The sequence below is a fragment of the Sturnus vulgaris genome, chromosome 1, assembly GCF_052056855.1.
Source record: "Sturnus vulgaris isolate bStuVul1 chromosome 1, bStuVul1.hap1, whole genome shotgun sequence".
Lineage (NCBI taxonomy): Eukaryota > Metazoa > Chordata > Aves > Passeriformes > Sturnidae > Sturnus > Sturnus vulgaris.
Genome location: NC_142243.1, coordinates 75,235,371 through 75,252,610, shown reverse-complemented (window position 1 = coordinate 75,252,610; position 17,240 = coordinate 75,235,371). Strand labels below are relative to the sequence as shown.

The 17,240-nt window shown below is 44.4% G+C and overlaps 1 protein-coding gene across 1 annotated transcript in view; it reads left to right on the top strand.

The window, feature by feature from the left end:
* The window catches only part of PHLPP1 (PH domain and leucine rich repeat protein phosphatase 1), a 134,657-nt gene extending 128,409 nt beyond the window's left edge, over positions 1–6,248 (top strand). Inside the window, exons 16-17 of the mRNA XM_014872427.2 lie at positions 2,036–2,264; positions 4,172–6,248. Coding sequence (XP_014727913.2) covers positions 2,036–2,264; positions 4,172–5,302 — 1,360 coding nt within the window. The 3' untranslated portion in view covers positions 5,303–6,248. The remainder of the gene's footprint in view (positions 1–2,035; positions 2,265–4,171) is intronic.
* The last annotated feature ends 10,992 nt before the right edge of the window (positions 6,249–17,240 follow it).

Below are 17,240 nucleotides of genomic sequence, written 5' to 3'. Positions count from 1 at the left end.
TACCTTGTCTATGCTTACAGCGCAGTTTCTTTGCTTCGGGGTCAAGCACCTGCTCTTGCTTCAAAAGAAATGTGAGGAGTGGGGGAAAGCCTTGGTATCTGGCTACAGTGTTTCCTTTTATTGCTTGTTTTGTGAATATTGCCTCAGTTCCTTTCAGGTGTGGGGAGAAAAACCCCAACACCTCTCCAACCAAACAAAAAATCCCAACTCACTTGCCAAGTTACTAAAATGCTCATGACTGAGTGGTAGGTGGAGGTTTATTCCTTTTTGGTATCTTCTCCAAGTCCCAAGGTTTACAATTGGCTATAACCAAGTCAGTGGTATGAATGTCTTGATCATCTTTTTAAACTTCCTTGCTACAACTGCCTGCCAAGCCTGAACTCATCCTTTCTGTTTCTGCCAATGTACCAATTCAGGTTATTTAAGGGTACACAAATATTTAAAACACATAGTGTGACTTCTTAGAAATCCCTTTGGCCTTTGACTATTATTTGAGCAGGACCCATCCAGAGAGCTTGTGATACGATAGCTGTGAGTGTAATAGTACTTCTGTGTAGTGGTTTGGAAACTGTGTGTGCTGTTCTGGACAGAAGAAAATGTGCCTATGGAGACACTGGGTGAAGGAGGAGTAGGAAGGGAGTTGAACAGAGGAGAGTGAAGAGGTCAGGGAAACAGGACAAAGCAAATAAGCAGTTTAGAGACTGAGTAAATGGATCAAAATAAAAGTAGCATTGCTTATTGTTGAATTTCTGCACCCTTAGAAAGGAAAAATTCTAAAGTTGTTGTATTGGGAAAGATAGGGAAGCAGTAGGGTGGCACTGAATCTTACAAACACAGGGGAGAAAACACTTCCTTCTCATAATTGCTTGTAACAGTGCCTCAGACTGCTAACTCAGAAGGTGGTTGCCATATACTGAAAATATTCAAAAATACTAACAAACTTGAGTACTGAAAGTACTTATTAAGTGTTTTTGTTTGCTGCTAATGCAATTTACGAGGAATGTGGCATTCCTACAACAAACTCCTCTTTTTTTTTTTTTTTTTCTTTCTGTTTCAGTCTCAATTCAAAATCAGTGAACCACTTTTTTGGAGAACCAGAAAAAATATTCATTCCAGTTGCATTTAGCCATTCACTGATGCTTTCAGATGCTATGCAGCACTCCTAGTGTGTGTTTGTAAAAAATAAAGTAAAAAGCACAGTGATGCTTGGTTGCAAATTTAGTTGCCTATTCTGTCCTCAGGATTTTGAATCTAAAGTTCTCATTAGCTATACCTAGCCTTAACATAAATATTAGTAATTAGCTTTCTAATTACTGTAGGATTAAGATCCTGATAAACAAGTTACTGGGAAGGATGGGTGTTTTTTCAGTCTAATATTGAAATTATTTTACGTTTTAATGACAGGCTTCTGAAAACTTCCTTTTTTTCTTTTTTGCTGGCTTCTGCTGAAAAAGCAGGCTTAAACATTTCTAAGAACTTTTTTAACAGGTTAGTAGCTGACAGCATAAATGAAAACTGTACCTTCTTACAGTGGAATTCACAGCCATTGTGATTTTTTTTGTCATAATTTGATAACTTGCAAGAACATTACCCTGAAGATATCACAAAAAAGTGAACCTCTACCTTCTGTTTTTGTTCAAAAGTAGAGATTTTTTACAGTCAGAATAATTATTTTTATTAGTTCCATAGCTTCAGAAGCCAAAGTTCTATCTGACCTTTAAAACAAATATCTATTAGATGCAAAGACAACTGTGGAACTCTTACAAATGCAAAGATTTTTTTTTTCTAAAATTGAGCATATTTGAGTATCTGCATATGTGAAAATAACTCCCTGCCTAGGAGTTGCACGTGGGATCCCTGCAGTGCTGCTGCTGTAGTGTGACAGTGTTCAGTGCAACTTCTGTTTGTGTCCCAGTGATCCAATAGAGCCAGTGCCCCAAATGCTTCTGCTTGTGGAACAGTGGCTGTTTCTCCATAGTGCCCCTAATACTTGTTTTCCAGTTAAAGAACAATCACTGTTTTGTTTAAATTCCAGGAAACTTGGAACAGCTGGACAGAAACTTGGAGGCTCTGCTGTCCTTTGCCATATAAAACATGATCCCATGGACCCTGGTGGATGCTTCACGCTAACCTCAGCAAACGTGGGGAAGTGCCAAACTGTTCTCTGCCGGAACGGGAAACCTCTGCCTTTGTCCAGGTGTTACGTGATGAGCTGTGAAGAAGAGCTGAAAAGGATTAAGCAGCATAAGGCCATTATCACAGAGGTTAGAGAACAGCTGGGGACTGCTGCAACTTGCAGCTTCTTTGAAGAGCATTTGCACAGCAGTGCATGAAATTGCATGTTGATATCATTACCTCTAGGAGGTGGTGTTCATGGTGTGGGTTCCTCAGCTACACTTTTTCTTTCAAGGTGATTAATACCATGCAGTCAAGTTGCTTTTCCATTCCATTGCCATGCTGGATTTTGATTAGCTTTCAAGAGTGAGCAGCTGTGAGCATGTTGCATTGAAACAGGAAAGCAGATACTCTCCTTCTAATGGCAGAGGAATTGCTGTGTTGGAACTGTCATGGAGAGCTTTTCCAATTAAAAAGGATGAGAGGGCAGAGCACTTGGAGCAATGCCGTCCTTCCCTTAGGAGACTCCTTGCTCCTGGCAGACTGACTTTGCTGTCTGAGCTATGTTCCCAGAACTGCCCTTTGACAGGCTGCTCTTGAAGAGAGCCCTTGCCCAAAAGGAAAACTCACTCTGTGCTCAGCTGAACCATGAGAGAGGACAAAACTATCTGTTCCTTTCTTAGAAGCTTGAAGCCACTGCTGTCAGTTCTGCTTTGCCTTGTGTGATACATGCAGAAGAATAGATAAACATTGAATCCTCTTAATGGTGGGGAAAACCTCCCTGCTGTGTGCCTGAGAGCAGGGTGGGCATGTGTGTGTGGAGTAAGTCACCTGCCTGTTGACCTTACCTGGGAAAGGTGAGGGCTGGGATCTCAAACGTGACACGTTGAAAGGGAATCACTCCAACATAGTGTGCATCATGAAGGCATGCTTATTCTGTGGCTCTGTAGAGGAAAAGGGAAATTTTTGGGCTGAATCTTCAGATGATTCACTGATTTCATGCACACTGATGGCTTATCACTGCTGACAGTCTTCTAATGGGAAAGTTAACAAGCTGACATGTGGGTGCTTTTTTTCTTCTGAGTGATTTTTAAAGAGGAAGCTTTTTTAGTCTTGGTTCACTTTTCTGTGGTTATCTGCTTTAGAATAACCCCTACATTTATTAGCTGGACCCAAAGAGTGTAAATCCTCACCTTTGCTGTTCTTCTTGAATATACAATTAGCAGGGTGCAGCTATCCCCAGCAGGCTGACAGATAGCCAGACTTGTCGTTTCAGACACTTGCTCTGCTTATTCTGACAGCTTGGATTCTAACCAGGACAGGATTCTGGGATTTGGACGTGCATGGGATTCTTTTCTCAAATGCGTCCTTTTTTACTGATGTTATCCCTTCAGATACTACTCCTCCTCCCTTTCGAAATGTCATATCTAAGTGGAAATGTAGTAAGTAATTGGGGCGTGTAAAACATTTCACTACAACTCAGCTGACTGAGAAATGCAGACTTGCTCTCTGCTACATTTGACTTGCATGCTTAATTTAAAAGGTTTTTTTTAAATGAACCTTGGTTTCTAAAGTGATGAGCCAAGATGAAACCTACAAGTGTTGCGGCTGCAAGAGAAGACTTGTAACTGAATGACCTGCCCCTATATCCAATGTGTGTTGCTTTGCTCTTGTCTAAAGCCAGATACCGTGGGTGGAGGAGGGATAAGTCTGACTCACTGGTAAAAGATTTGTCCAGTTGGCTCTTGCAGCTGCAGGAGCAGAATAGATGGCTCTTTGTTGCAGCCTTCTGCTTTGTTGGTCTGTGCATAGGTGGTGCCGATGACAAATCAGTTGGGTGTAGGAGGCGAAGTGCAGGATTGCAAACCAGCCCTGGCTGTGCTCTAATCGCAGCTCTGTCACCTCCTTGCAATTCACTTTGCTTGTCTGTCTCCTTGTCTGTGAATGGCAGTGTTGGGGGTCCTGCAAAAACAGCCATCAGTAGAATACAAGGAGAGGCAGGTACTGTATATCCTTGTCTGTCTTGTTGCCAATTTCCTGTCCTTTCTAATTTCAGGATGGCAAAGTGAACGGCGTGACAGATTCAACAAGAATCTTGGGGTACACCTTCCTTCACCCGAGTGTTGTGCCACGTCCTCACGTCCAGTCCATCACCTTAACTCCACAAGATGAGTTCTTCATTCTGGGGAGCAAGGGGCTGTGGGACAGCCTCTCCATGGATGAAGCAGTTGAAGCTGTTAGAAATGTGCCTGATGCGCTGGCGGCCGCCAAGAAGCTTTGCACTTTGGCCCAGAGTTACGGCTGCAATGACAGCATCAGCGCTGTCGTGGTTCAGCTCAATGTGACGGAGGACAGCTTCTGCTGCTGTGAGCTCAATGGGGTCCCGCCCCCCAGCCCAGGCATCTTCCCCCAGTCTGTCAACGTGGTCATCAAGGACAGGCCCACAGACGCGCTCGGGATGCCGTCTTCGAGCAGCGGCATGGCTTCGGAAATCAGCAGCGAGATCTCCACCTCGGAAATGAGCAGCGAGGTGGGGTCCACAGCCTCGGATGAGCCTCCCCAGGTGGCCATGAATGAGAGCAGCCCGGCGTACCCAGGGGAGCAGCGCTGCATGCTGCACCCCGTCTGCCTGTCCAACTCCTTCCAGCGGCAGCTCTCCAGTGCAACCTTCTCCAGCGCCTTCTCCGACAACGGCCTGGACAGCGACGATGAGGAGCCCATCGAGGGGGTGTTCACCAACGGCAGCCGCGTGGAGGTGGAGGTGGACATCCACTGCAGCCGAGCCAAGGAGAAGCAGCGTCTCCAAGTGCCAGTGGAAACCAGTGACGAAGGGATCGTCATCAGTGCCAATGAAGATGAGCCCAGCCTTCCCAGGAAAGCTGAATATTCTGCCACAGGCACAATAGGACGGCGGCGGGGCAACGGCTCTGTGGCACCACACGAGAGGAGCCATAACTTAATTGAAGTTGCAACGGATGCGCCGCTCAGAAAAACTGGGGGCTACTTTGCTGCTCCAGCACAACCTGATCCTGATGACCAGTTCATCATCCCACCAGAGCTCGAAGAAGAAGTCAAGGAGATTATGAAGCAGCACCAGGAACAGCAACAGCAGCAGCAGCAACAGCAGCAGCAGCAGAGGCAGTATCCGATGGACCACCTGGCAGACTATTATGACACACCACTATGACCCCCTCTATTTACTGCTCAGAAATAAACTAACAAATAAGGAGACTTGACTGTGAGACCCAGTGGGCTTGCATTACAGCAGGGGTTTTCCTTATCCTTTTCCTTTATATACTTCCTTTTCCTTATCCTGCCACTACAGATAACTGCAGCTTTTCAGTTTGTTAGGTTTAATATTCATTGACTTTCTTCTAGAGACGCTTGACTGGTAAAGTTTAAAATAGTTAACCCTCCCTTAACATATCAAGTGTAAAAACAGGAAAACAAACAAACAAAAAAAAATAAAAAGGTTTAATATATTGCTGAGAAACAGATGATGATGTAATATTTTTTAAAATGGCTTGTTTGTTTTGTTTGAAAAGCAGGGCAGTAGCCAGTGCTAAATGATTTAAGTAATATTGTAATACTGTATTTCTTTGAGAGAAAAGGCTTTTTTTGGTCTTGAAAATGATAGACATTTGTAGAATATGGAGACTAACTCCTAGGAGTTGCTTTACTCTTTCAGGTGACTTAAGTCACTGAGATTCACTAATTTTCTCTGAGAGAACAGTTGATTGGGAAATTCCTGTAAATAGCTCAGTGTTGTATAGTGATGCTTACTGTTTTGTAGCCTTGGCATTAAGGACACAACCTGAAAAACTGACTTTTTTTCTTAAGCGACTCTTTGGGCCATGGTCATTAAGCGTAATGGACTGTGTGGCTGCGTACAAGTTAGCTAGAGCCCAGGTGGTGTAGACTGTTCAAAGAAACTCACTTTTTCCTCCGGTCTCTTTCTTTCCTTACTTTTACAGACACGTTTTGTTTGTGTTCCTTACTGCTGCCACAACCAGCATGATTGTATAGAGCTCATTTGCTGTAGAACATTTACATACCAAGAGTTATATTAAAGCCGAATGCACAAATGAACATGTCATAATTTTTGTTATAATAAATATGAAATTTACACCTGATGTCTGCTTTTGTCTGACCAGCTGAGCAGCAGCTCTCAAACAGCAGCTTGCTGTGGTTCCTCAGCGTGCTGCTCAGTTAATCCAAGAAATGTTGAAACTTTTTCAGCTCAATCACATTTTTACACTAACTGCTGAAGCTCACTTGTATTTTCAGAATTCAAAGGTTGTACAAAGTGGCCTTTAAAAGATACAAACCAACTCTCTGAGGAATTGACCTCTTCCTTTTTTTCTTTCTCAGTACTAATTCAGCACTATTGATTTGCCCTTTGCCACAGTATTGACAATGCCAGAGACTGAAGAGGAGCGGTGTGCTCTGGCTCTGTCCCACTGGGACTGAGTGACTGAAGGTAGAAATAATGAAGGGATAACAAAAGGTAGAAGGAAGGCATTGGATACTGAGGGGAAATATGAGGAGAAGGCAAAAAAGTGAATTTAAAACTACCTATGTAAATTTGCTCCAGTGTGCTGCATGAATATGAGTTCGATGGCAATCAGACTTTGCTAGCAATGGGCCATCTTTTTGTGATTCCTGTGGGAAAGGAACAATCTCCTTTCTCAGTATTGCCCCTAGCCAACTGCTCCATTTTACTTCTCACTCTTGAAAAGCTGAATTAGTGTGCAGTCATGACAGTGTCTTGTTCCTTCTTGTTATTTGGCATATTTGGGAAGAGGACTGTGGTGACAGGCTGTTGTCCTTTTTCTGTTCTAGGGTGAAATAGCTAAGTGAGAACGGGATTGCTGTTAACAGAAGATTTTTAGCTATTTTTCTTTAATAACAATAACAACAGAGGAACAAACATTAAAATACTTGGTTTGATAAATGTTTATAGCACTGTCTACTGTAGATCTAGAATATTGTACTTCATTGTAATTTGAACTTCAAGATCTCTTTCTTAAAGAAAACTCATTAAATAATGTATTTAAACAAAAAAGGTTTATGGTTTATTGCTCAGTAACTCTTAGGTGCTCTTTGGTAAACAGTTTGTGTATTTCAGATTTTGCTGAATTGATTCATTGTCCTTGGAAAACATTTTTTCCTTCTGTTCCAATGCTGCTTGAGGCTGAAGGTGTAACTAGCAAGGATACTACCTTTATTTTCCTGCTGCTGGTTGAGGAGTAACCTTGCTGCTGCTGCCTGTGGTCTCTGTGCTAAGGTGTCTCTGCTGTGCTGTACATGGGGTACCCCAGAGAGAGGAGCAGAAGGCAGAATAGGGTTGGAAGGGGAACCATTTCATGTGAGCTGAACTTTTGGCTCAGTGCTGACAACTGATAACTCTCCTTGTCTCATGTGCATAGGAGGGTATGCACTTAGGCTCTGTAAAGACTTTCCCTTCCTTCCATTTGAAGGAGGGACTCCCAAGATCTTGCCAGCCCCTGTGGCATTCACTGTTTATATAGGTGATGCTGTGGTTTCCCTCCTTACAGCCTTACTTTGAAGCGTAGATGGTCAAAACGGACACAACTGAAGGCTGCCCCTTTCAGCTGGTGCCTTCTGTCAAGTTAGCAGCAGCATCCTGGAGTCAGGGCTTCTGTGGCAGCAGTGACGGGATTTGGGTGGAGGAACTGTACCTCTGGATTTTTGCTCTGCCTTGAAAAAGATGGCTGTGACTTGTCTTAGCAAGTCATAATGTGAAGGATTGATGGGGGCGACTTCCTCCCTCTGCTGGGCTTTGTGTCACGTGTCAGGCTAGATTGGTAGGTTGGATGGCTTGCTGCATATTTGTAAATAGCATTTATTTCTAAACAAGGGGAAAAGGTATTTTGTCCTGGCTTTAAACTGGGACTTGAAAAACAAGGTACAGTGTCTGCAACTCATGATTTTTTCTGGACGCTACTGTCCCCTTTCACAAAAGGGGGTTAGTGTGTTCCTACCACATGAGGGCTGAAGCTAACATCACTCATTGCATCTATGTGCACTAATACTGCACATGAATTTTGGATTATGTTCACACTGTATTTTGCACCGTTTTGACATACTGGGAGCTATCTGACTCAGGTGTGGATTTGTTTGCAGAACTTGACAGCTGTAGCAGGGACGATGGTTGGGAGATAAAAAGAAGGTGGCTTTCAGCCATGGAAAATGTAGAATGCCATTACCTTTATAATCAACATGTCCTTTGAAACTTGCTGATAGTTATATCTGAGACAAGCAGAAATGCATGAATAGGAGGAGATAGATGGCTCATAGCAGAGAAATGAACATATTTACATTGTTTCCTGGAAGATAATTTTAAACTGAAAGTTGTACTATCGAGAAGTAACTGAGTGGCTTCTTTGCTTGTAGATGTGAGTCTTTTGTTAAAAGCCATAAAAGATTTTTTCTTGCTTTCTGCCCACAGTGCTCTAATGCAACACATTTTGTTGTGCCAGAATAGCCTGTTGGCATCCTGCCTGTGCATTCAGTGTGTGGCACCACCATCTCCATGATGGTAACCAGTGCTATGGTGGCATCGCCTTCCTCTGGCTTCCTGGCCTTGGAATATACTGCTCCATCCATGTGGGTTGTCTCCCTCACAGCTACAGAATGTGCTGCTGCTGTAGTGCCCTATGTCTTGCTTCAAGTAATCTCTTTGTAGCAAGCTTGGCTTCATCACCAGCCCTTGTGTTTACAACTCATTCACATAATTTTCCAGTAATTTGTGTATATTTATTTTTTAAGCATAACTTTGTTACTTTGGAAACGCATTTGTGTGGGGCTGAGTGTTAATCAAATGTCACACTTGGCTCTGAAGAGAATTTCTGCATCTCTGCACTAGTCATGGATGGTGCCTCTGGGGTGCAGCCTTGCAGGTCTGGGCTTGCAAATGTGTGCTTGAGTGGGGTGGTTGGGATAACCCCGTGAAGGGTGTGCTGGTCTGGGGGGCAGGAGGGCTTGAATCAATTCAAGCAGAGCAGTAGGATCCAAAGGAGTGAACAGAACAGTACCTTCAGCCTGATCTGCCTGATTTCCCTGGACACTGGCAGCCCTTAGTGGAGAGATGCGCTTTTTCTAAGAGGAGAAGGCACTCAAGCCACACAGTTCTCAGCAGTGCTGAGAGTGTCATGTTGGGTCAGGTCCCTCAGAGCTTTGGCTGCAGGAGGGAGCTACATGGCGAAAAGGTGGTAAAAATACCTTTTGGGCTCAGCTGGAACCAGGACTGTCGTGGCGTCTGTTAAATGGCTCTATGTTTACTTTTCTCTGTTAACCTGCTTTACTGCCCTGCTTTGTTCGTTCCGTTGACTTGTTTGGAGCTAACGTCTGCTATTGTTGCTGTAATTGCTTTGTCTTACGGATTTGTTACTTGCGTGCTTGCACTGAGGGTTTCATGGGGGGCTGCATGAACCAATCTGTTTCCTCTTGATTGCTTGCATTTTGCTGTCCTTACACTGATGCTCTAAGTGTTCAAATGCCCTGCCTGACCAGACTACTGCTTCTGTGGAAAGGTGAAAGTTAAAATTTGTCTGCTGCCTGAGAGAAAGTAACTCTTTGCAACTATTTCAATCAAAAGGTGGGGGTGGAAAACCCCCAATATTAAACAGATTAACCTCAGCCCCAGGGCAGAATCAGTATACCATTTATCTAGGACATCAGTGTGGAAAAAGTTCCTTGTTTGCTCCAAATCCCTGGTTTAAATGACTGGTCCCTGCTTTTATCCGGACTGTTTTATTTGTATTTCCATTCCTGTTGAGGTCAACAGTTCATCCTTTAGATCATCCTTTCTCAGGCTGACAAGTTTGGATTCACCTGCGGTTGACTTGGATACCTCGTCCTACCTTTTATCTCATGCCATGAGCTAAGCTTGCCCTCTAGGTTGAGACTGAGGCAGGATCTGAATGAGGCAGACGCTATCTCATCTTTTTCCATATTTTTTTAATATTGCAAGCTAAAAGGAGACACTTAAATTGCAAGAGCTCATCAGAAGCATGACGGCACGAGGAAGCTGATGTATAATAACTGCAGTGTGACAGAGACCTGGGACAGGCAGGACTAGTCTTCTCCCTCATAGGGAGACCCAGGAGCAGGTGGTCCCCTGAGGCTTTCTGCTCTAGGAGATTCAGGGTGCCTGATTTACAATCAGAGTGTGGATTCCTGCACGTCAGGCTTTGGGGGAAGAAGATGAAATATGCAAGTCCCAATGCTGGAAAGCAGTTCTTGCTGGTGGATGAAGCTCAGTTGGCTCTTTTTGCCCTGCTGCCCATTAGGGTCTCAATTCCAATGTCCAGCTGCTCATCATGGCCTCTGGTGTGTGTTTGGTGTTTTTGTTTGAGCTTGTTCTTCTGTGTCTCTCATTAAAACTTAAGGAAACAGAAAAGGAATCTTCTACCAATAGTTCTGTAGAATTGTTTTTGGAGGTTTGTGTTTAGGTAGGTAACTTAGGGGCATCCCAGGGGCCATCAGTGGGCAGGAATGGGGCTCTGGAGGCCTCTAGGAGCTCCCAGTGCCAGCAAGCCCTGTGATGAGAGCCTGGGCACCAGACAAAATGCTCTGAACAAGCACAGCAGGCCCTTCTCCCCTTGTCAGATTCAGCACAGCTGCACCAAGAGAAATAAATGTGTTTTAACCGTAAAGTTGTCAGTATTGACTCGTGGAACAGATGGGATTGTTTTGCTAATTAAATGTATGCTGTCGAATGCTTTAAAGGAAATTGGGATGCAGAACTATGAAGAGAGACTGGTGTAGCAGAAGTCTGTGACTTGTAAGATGCTTTTTCATTTTAATCCCTCTTAAGGAGAGAGACACCAGCATTTTGTGGAAAAAAAACCTTGTAGTAGGTGCACTTGCAGTTAGTACTTATCTTGGTCCTGATATTAGAGAATATATCATGACATACAGTGCACAGAATAATGCGTAGAATGCATAGAGAAGTACTCTGCTCGAATGTATTTACAGTTGGGTGGCAAAGAAGAGCAAAAACTGCTGTATCTTTTTAAAGTGGCCAAAGCTGTCCTGAAAGCAGCAAATCTCCCTAAAAGCAAGCTTTGGCAAGTCACCTATGGCAGTTTCATTTAACAAGGGGTAAAGAGATTTTTCTGTTCTCTCATTTCTGTTGGGCAAAATTTGACCACAATTCTCAGAATTTGTTGTTTTGCTGTTCAGAATCAGCTCAGGTATCAGCTGAGTCATTCCCTGGCATTTTTTTGAATGCTTTGGAGATAAGAACATGGGAAAGGATTTCCCCAGACCATCCTGCACTGTCAGAAATAGGAACGTGTAAGAAAGGGGATTCACAGAAAGTGACCTTCTCCACTCCCAGTAGTCTGTGGCTTGCACTTATTTGAGCCAGGAGCAATGTCCTTGTGAAGATGATCAGAGATGGCTTTCAGGCCTCCTGTTTTTTCCTGATAAGAAACAGAGCCTTTGTATTTGGGGTGTGGAAAGGCGTATTCCTGCTGTCCGTATTAATAGGGAGCTGCAAGGGCTCCCCCTCGTGTTACCGCGGGATAGGACCAGCGTTGCTGCATCTTCCTCCTTGGCGGTGGAACGGCTGCATCCCGCATCCCTGTGCTCCCACCCCATCGTGCGAGCCATGCAGGAGCACCAGAGGCCCTTTCTTCAGATAAGCAAGGAAGGCAGGAAGGCAGCAACACTGATATAGCAGGAGTCTGCTTCGCACAGACTGAGGGCTCTCAGAAGTCCCCTGAGTGTTAGAAATATTTGCTGTGAGTCCAAACAAGGATGTGAGGGCTGAAGGAGCCAGGGAAGCCACACCTGCTACTGCTCAGGAGAGCATCTGCAGTGCTGCCAGGTAAAACGAGGTCTTAGCAAGATCTCACGTAGTCTTAGCAAACTATGTGCAATGACATCTTGATTCCAGCATGTGTTACTTACTTGGACCAATAAACTGCCAAATCTTCAACATCAGAGCTGATTCTTAACAGTCTAAAAATCCGAATCCCCTTCAAGTTGCGCAGGTGCTGAAGCTTGTCCAGAGAAGGGCAGCGGAGCTGGTGAAGGTCTGGAGCACAACTCCGATGATAAGCAGCTGAGGGAGCTGCTTTGTTTAGGTTGCTCAGGAGAAAAGGAGGCTCGGGAGCTCTCTGCAACTGCATGAAAGGAGGGTGTAGCCAGGTGGGAGTCAGCCTCTCCTCCTAAGTAAGAAAATGGGAGATAATGCCCTCAGGTTGGACTCAGGGAGGTTTAGAAAAATTTCTTCACTGTAAGAGTGTTCAGGCATTGAAACAGGCTGCCCAGGAAGTGGTGGCATCACCATCCCTGGAAGTGCTCAAAAGATTTGGCTGTGGGCACTTGAGGGCATGGTTTAGAAATGAACACAGCAGTGCTGGGTTAACAGCTGAACTTGAACTTAGAAGTCTTTTCCAACCTTAATGACTCTGTGATGGGGCCATCTTATTGGGGAATTATTTTTGCACTCTGAAGCAAGGAAAACACCCTTTTTGCATCTGTTTCATGAGCCTTTCTAAATCCTTCTGAAAAACTAATTACCTGTAAAACACATGCAGGCATTTCCCAGGCTTGAGCCCTTCTGAGAGTTTTGGGGAGCCCAGCAGCAGGTGCAGGTCTGTGTTTGAAAGGCACCCCTGGAAATCAATAGACCATTTGCAGTAATGAAGGGCATCCTGTGACTTGCCCGTTTTGCACTGTCACACGCCTGAACCAATTACATCAAATGCCTTGACAACTGGTGGACCTTGCAAGGGGTCTCATCTTTTATTTATGACGGGTGATGCTGAGCATCTGTGACAGTTTTTATGCTGTGCTGGCATTAAGCTGCTGCAATACACTGAGCCACCACGATTTCTGGGAGATGGATGATTTGAAGGAGAAGAGTAACAACGAATGTCACAGCTGTATGACATTCTCATAATGCCCTTCAATAACTTACTTGAGTCTTGAAAAAGAAAAGGTGGTGTCCAAGTTCGGCAAATGTGGTTGAGGGATCTGAGTTACTGAAGGTCTGATGTAGCTTTGCTTAACTCTACAGTGAATGTAAGTTGTGGTGGAAGACTACCAGAAGAGCAACTTTAATGAAGGTAAGTCTGCACTAGGAGTAAAATACATGGATTATGAAAGAAAAATTCCATTCAAACTGTCCTTTAGTGCTCTACTCCCTGTATTTATTCTCATCAGTTTAAAGCAGTTTCCCATGTAAACTGAGATCCCGACTTTTCTTAACGCTAAGCCTCAAATTCAGTTTCTGCTGTTGCACAATTGGTTTGTCTCCCTAGTTGTTTCCTCACTTTGGATACACTCAAATTCTTCTCTGGAGGATTCATGGAGAAAGCTTAAATTGGGATAAAATGTATTATAGTCTGGGAATATTTTAATTTTCTGTTGTCATTAAGAAAATAGGAGAGCTTCTTGTTTCTGCTTACCTGAAAATTTCCATTCTGTGGATGGGTACAAAGAACCTTCCCCCTTACAGCTGCTCTGCAGCAGGATGGAAGTGCCCTAATACATGCAGATTTTCCAGCAGCACCAGATTTCAGTTCCAGATACATGAATAATTTGGGAAATGTAAAGGTTATGTTAATCTTATTTGGAAGAGTAAACATCCTCTCTCCTCTTTGTCCTCCGCACCCCCCCCACTTTTGCCTTTCGTATTGGAACAAGAGACCTGTGTCCTTGGATGTTGATTTGCTCTCTTTTAGACAAGATTTATCTCAAACTGAACTAATTTACCAATTTGTTTGACTAAAGGACACATCTAGGAAAATGGGTGCTCAGAGGTGCACACCCCAGCATGACGAAATTTTCATGGTGGTTTACTCAGTGTTGGGATGCAGGATCGGGGGGGAGAATTCCCTTCCTCTTTCCTCCTCTCTACTTTCTTTCTTTTTTTCTATCTTTCTCAGCTGAAGTATCTTATGCCCTTTGTTTCCTCCTCAAGATTAGGGCTTGGAGACACATGTTCTTTCAAAGACAGATTGTTTTTATCAGAGAATGGGGGGGTGTCCCTCTGTGGGTAGCTAATGCTGGGGGGCTCAGCTGGAGGCTTTTCTCTCTGACTGGCTAAAGCTGTTTGCTCACACATTGAAGCAGATTGGTGTAAATTGATGGTTTAAATCCAAAGGGGCTAAGAGTCTCACAGGTATCTCTGAGATGAATGAGCTACTCAGTCCAAGTCCTTTCACTAGTAACCTGACTCTGCAGAGGGGCTTTTCTCCTACTAGGCAGCTCCAGTTCACCCTGCAACCTGCATCCATTTCCTTGCACCTCCAGGGCTGGTGGCCATTTTAATCCTCTTTGTGAAGGTTCAGAAAAGGCTTGGTGTGCCAGAAGGCTTCTTGCTGTACCCAAGGCTTTGAGGTTGAGAGATGCAGTACTGTGTGCCCACAGGACAGCCTCTTGGAGAAGGGCAGGTTTGGCCTTCACCATCCCTGTTTCCTTCACAGCAGGTGAGGAGCTGTGGTGGTCACAGAGGGCAAGCTGGATACACCCTGAGGATCCCCCTTAGCAAAGAGGGACTGAGGGTGATGGCTGTGTGCAGTCCTTTGGGCTGTCAGGGGCTGTGTCAGAGAAACAGCTGAGCTTGTGTTCATCAGTGCTGACTTTGAAGGCTGCATGCACGCAATGCACACACACGTGTATGCACAGGGCAAGCAGCAGGGAAAGGCTCAAAGAAATGGTAGGGCTGACAGGAGCCATTTGCCCTGCCTTTGTTTACTGGCCGAAATGTGGATTAATTGTCCTGTACGAACTGGCAGTCATTGCTCAGAGGTAACAGTCAGGCACAGCCATCTCCAGCTGAAAGTGGGAAGGCTGATCTGCTCTGGAAAAAGGACCACCTGCAATGGCAGCTGGGGACGACAGCCTGTTGTGGCCTTAGTCACATGTGTCTGCTAGAAAATCTCAGCTCTTGTATTACACCTGTCCAGCTCACACAGTCAAGACTTTCATGTCTTCTAGAGGCCATCAAGCATGGTGTTGCTGCACTTGGAAAGCAGGGTGGTTTGGATTGCTCTGATGGTATTTGGCTTGTCCTTCACCCCTACAGGTAGGAAAGCTTCTTCTTTCCTGCCTTAGTTCCTCTGAAATTTCTGGGATTTTCCCCTCTCCTCTACTTCCGTCTGTGAAGGTGAGTTGAGGAAACAGCACTGTTTATTACCTCTTCACAATTAGTTCCTAATAATCTCTTTTCAGGGAAGGAAACAAATTCAAGGCACAAAAGTTTCAAGAAACTGTCAGTCACTGGGCTGTGGCTTTTTTTTCTCCCTGTGCATGCAGTGTTGCAGGACTTTGGCATGTTTGTTGATGACACCAAGCTGGAATGCTTGAGGGAAGGGATTCCATCCCCAGCCACCTGTCAGGGTCTCCAGGCCTAAGGAGTGGGTCAATGTGAACCTCATACAGTTCAAACAAGGCCAAGTGCAAGGTCCTGCTCCTGGGTTGAGACAATCACCAGTATCAGTAGAAACTGGGTGGTGAAAGGATCGAGAGCAGCCTTGTGGAGGACAGGGGGGATAAAAAATGGTGCATAAAAAAGTGGATTTGAACTGCCAGTGTGCTCTTGGAGCCTGGAAAGCAAATCATATCCTGGGCTGCATCAAAAGCAGCATGGCCAGCAGGGTGAAAGGGGGGATTCTGCCGCTGTGCAATGCTCTGCTGAGACCCCACCTAGAGTGCTGAGAGTGCTGCATCCAGCTTGGGGGTCCCCAGCACAGAAAGGACATGGACCTGTTGGGGTGAGTCCATAGCAGGGCCAGGGCAATGATCAGAGCGCTGGCTATGGAGACACACTGAAAGAGGTGGGGTTGTTCAGCCTGAAGAAAAGAAGGCTCCGGGAAGACCCTTTTGTCTTTCAATATATAAAAGAGGACGGAAAATGTGGAGAGAGACTTTTTACTAGAGCCTGTAGTGACAGGACAAGAGGGAACCATTTGAAATTAAAAGAGAGTAGGATTAGTTCTGTTACAAGGAATAAACCTGAGGCTGTAAAAGTTAGAAACATGAGGGGATGATGAGTGCAGGGAAGCCACTGGGTGAGGAGCTGAGAGAATGTGACTGGCACCGACCTGTATTCAGCACCTACTTTTTGACTCTCCACATAAAACACATTTTTAAATAAATTGCTCCTGCTAACAGGAAAGGGACCCAAAATGCATGGACTGTGAGGCACCCAGGTGTTCAAGGGAGGAACGCTACAGCAATAGTCCATAGTGGAGCTCTGTGCACCATTTTCTAAACATTGAATTACCTTGCAGCAAACGAGGCCTTTACCACAGACATAAGGAAAAAAGAGACAAGCAAAAAAAAAGAAAAAATCAGTGCTCCCAAAAAGATAGCTGCTTTTTCACAGTGATGGCAGACAAGCATCCAAAAATGAATGGGACAGAGTAAGATGCCCTGAGATTAAAATTACATATTGTTCATGTATTTAAGGACCGATTTAAATCTGCATTCTTAGTTGCAACATTTTCTAATCTTTTGAATTTGTCACTTCAAGGTGCTGCTTTTTGTTGTTTGTATAAGTTAATAACAGTGTGTCATTGTGTAATTAAGCCTGCTTTCAAACTGTGCAAGGTGTAGAGGTAGCACAGGAGTGCAGGCAGAAATGCCCAGCAAGTGGCCAGCTGCGGCTTTAGCTGCATGCCAGATATCCCTGGAACAGACTTTGCAGCTGATTACAGCATACCAGAGAAGGTCTGGGCTTTGGCAAAGAGCTAGAAATCAAAGTCCTAATTTCCTGACTCTATGATGACTGTGAGTCATAGCAAGTTTGGAAAAACTCTATTCCTGGCTCTCCATAAGCATAATAATGCTATGGAGTTTGTTGGTGTTCAAAGTGTTAAAGAGATGTTTAAGGAATTAGATAAATGATACTTACTGTAAAGGCTCATGTAATCAATTCTAATCAAAACCATGATGTTTTCTTGTTTGGCCTCAAACACAATCCTTTGAGATCCCTCTGTGTACTTGTATACATATGTGTATGTATGAAGTATGCAGTAAATAAGCTCTGATTTTAAAAAAGCCTCATGTCGGCAGTGACTGTGAGCCAGACAAAACTGGAAAGAATGAAAATGGCCAGAGCTCTCCCTCCTCTCAAGCTG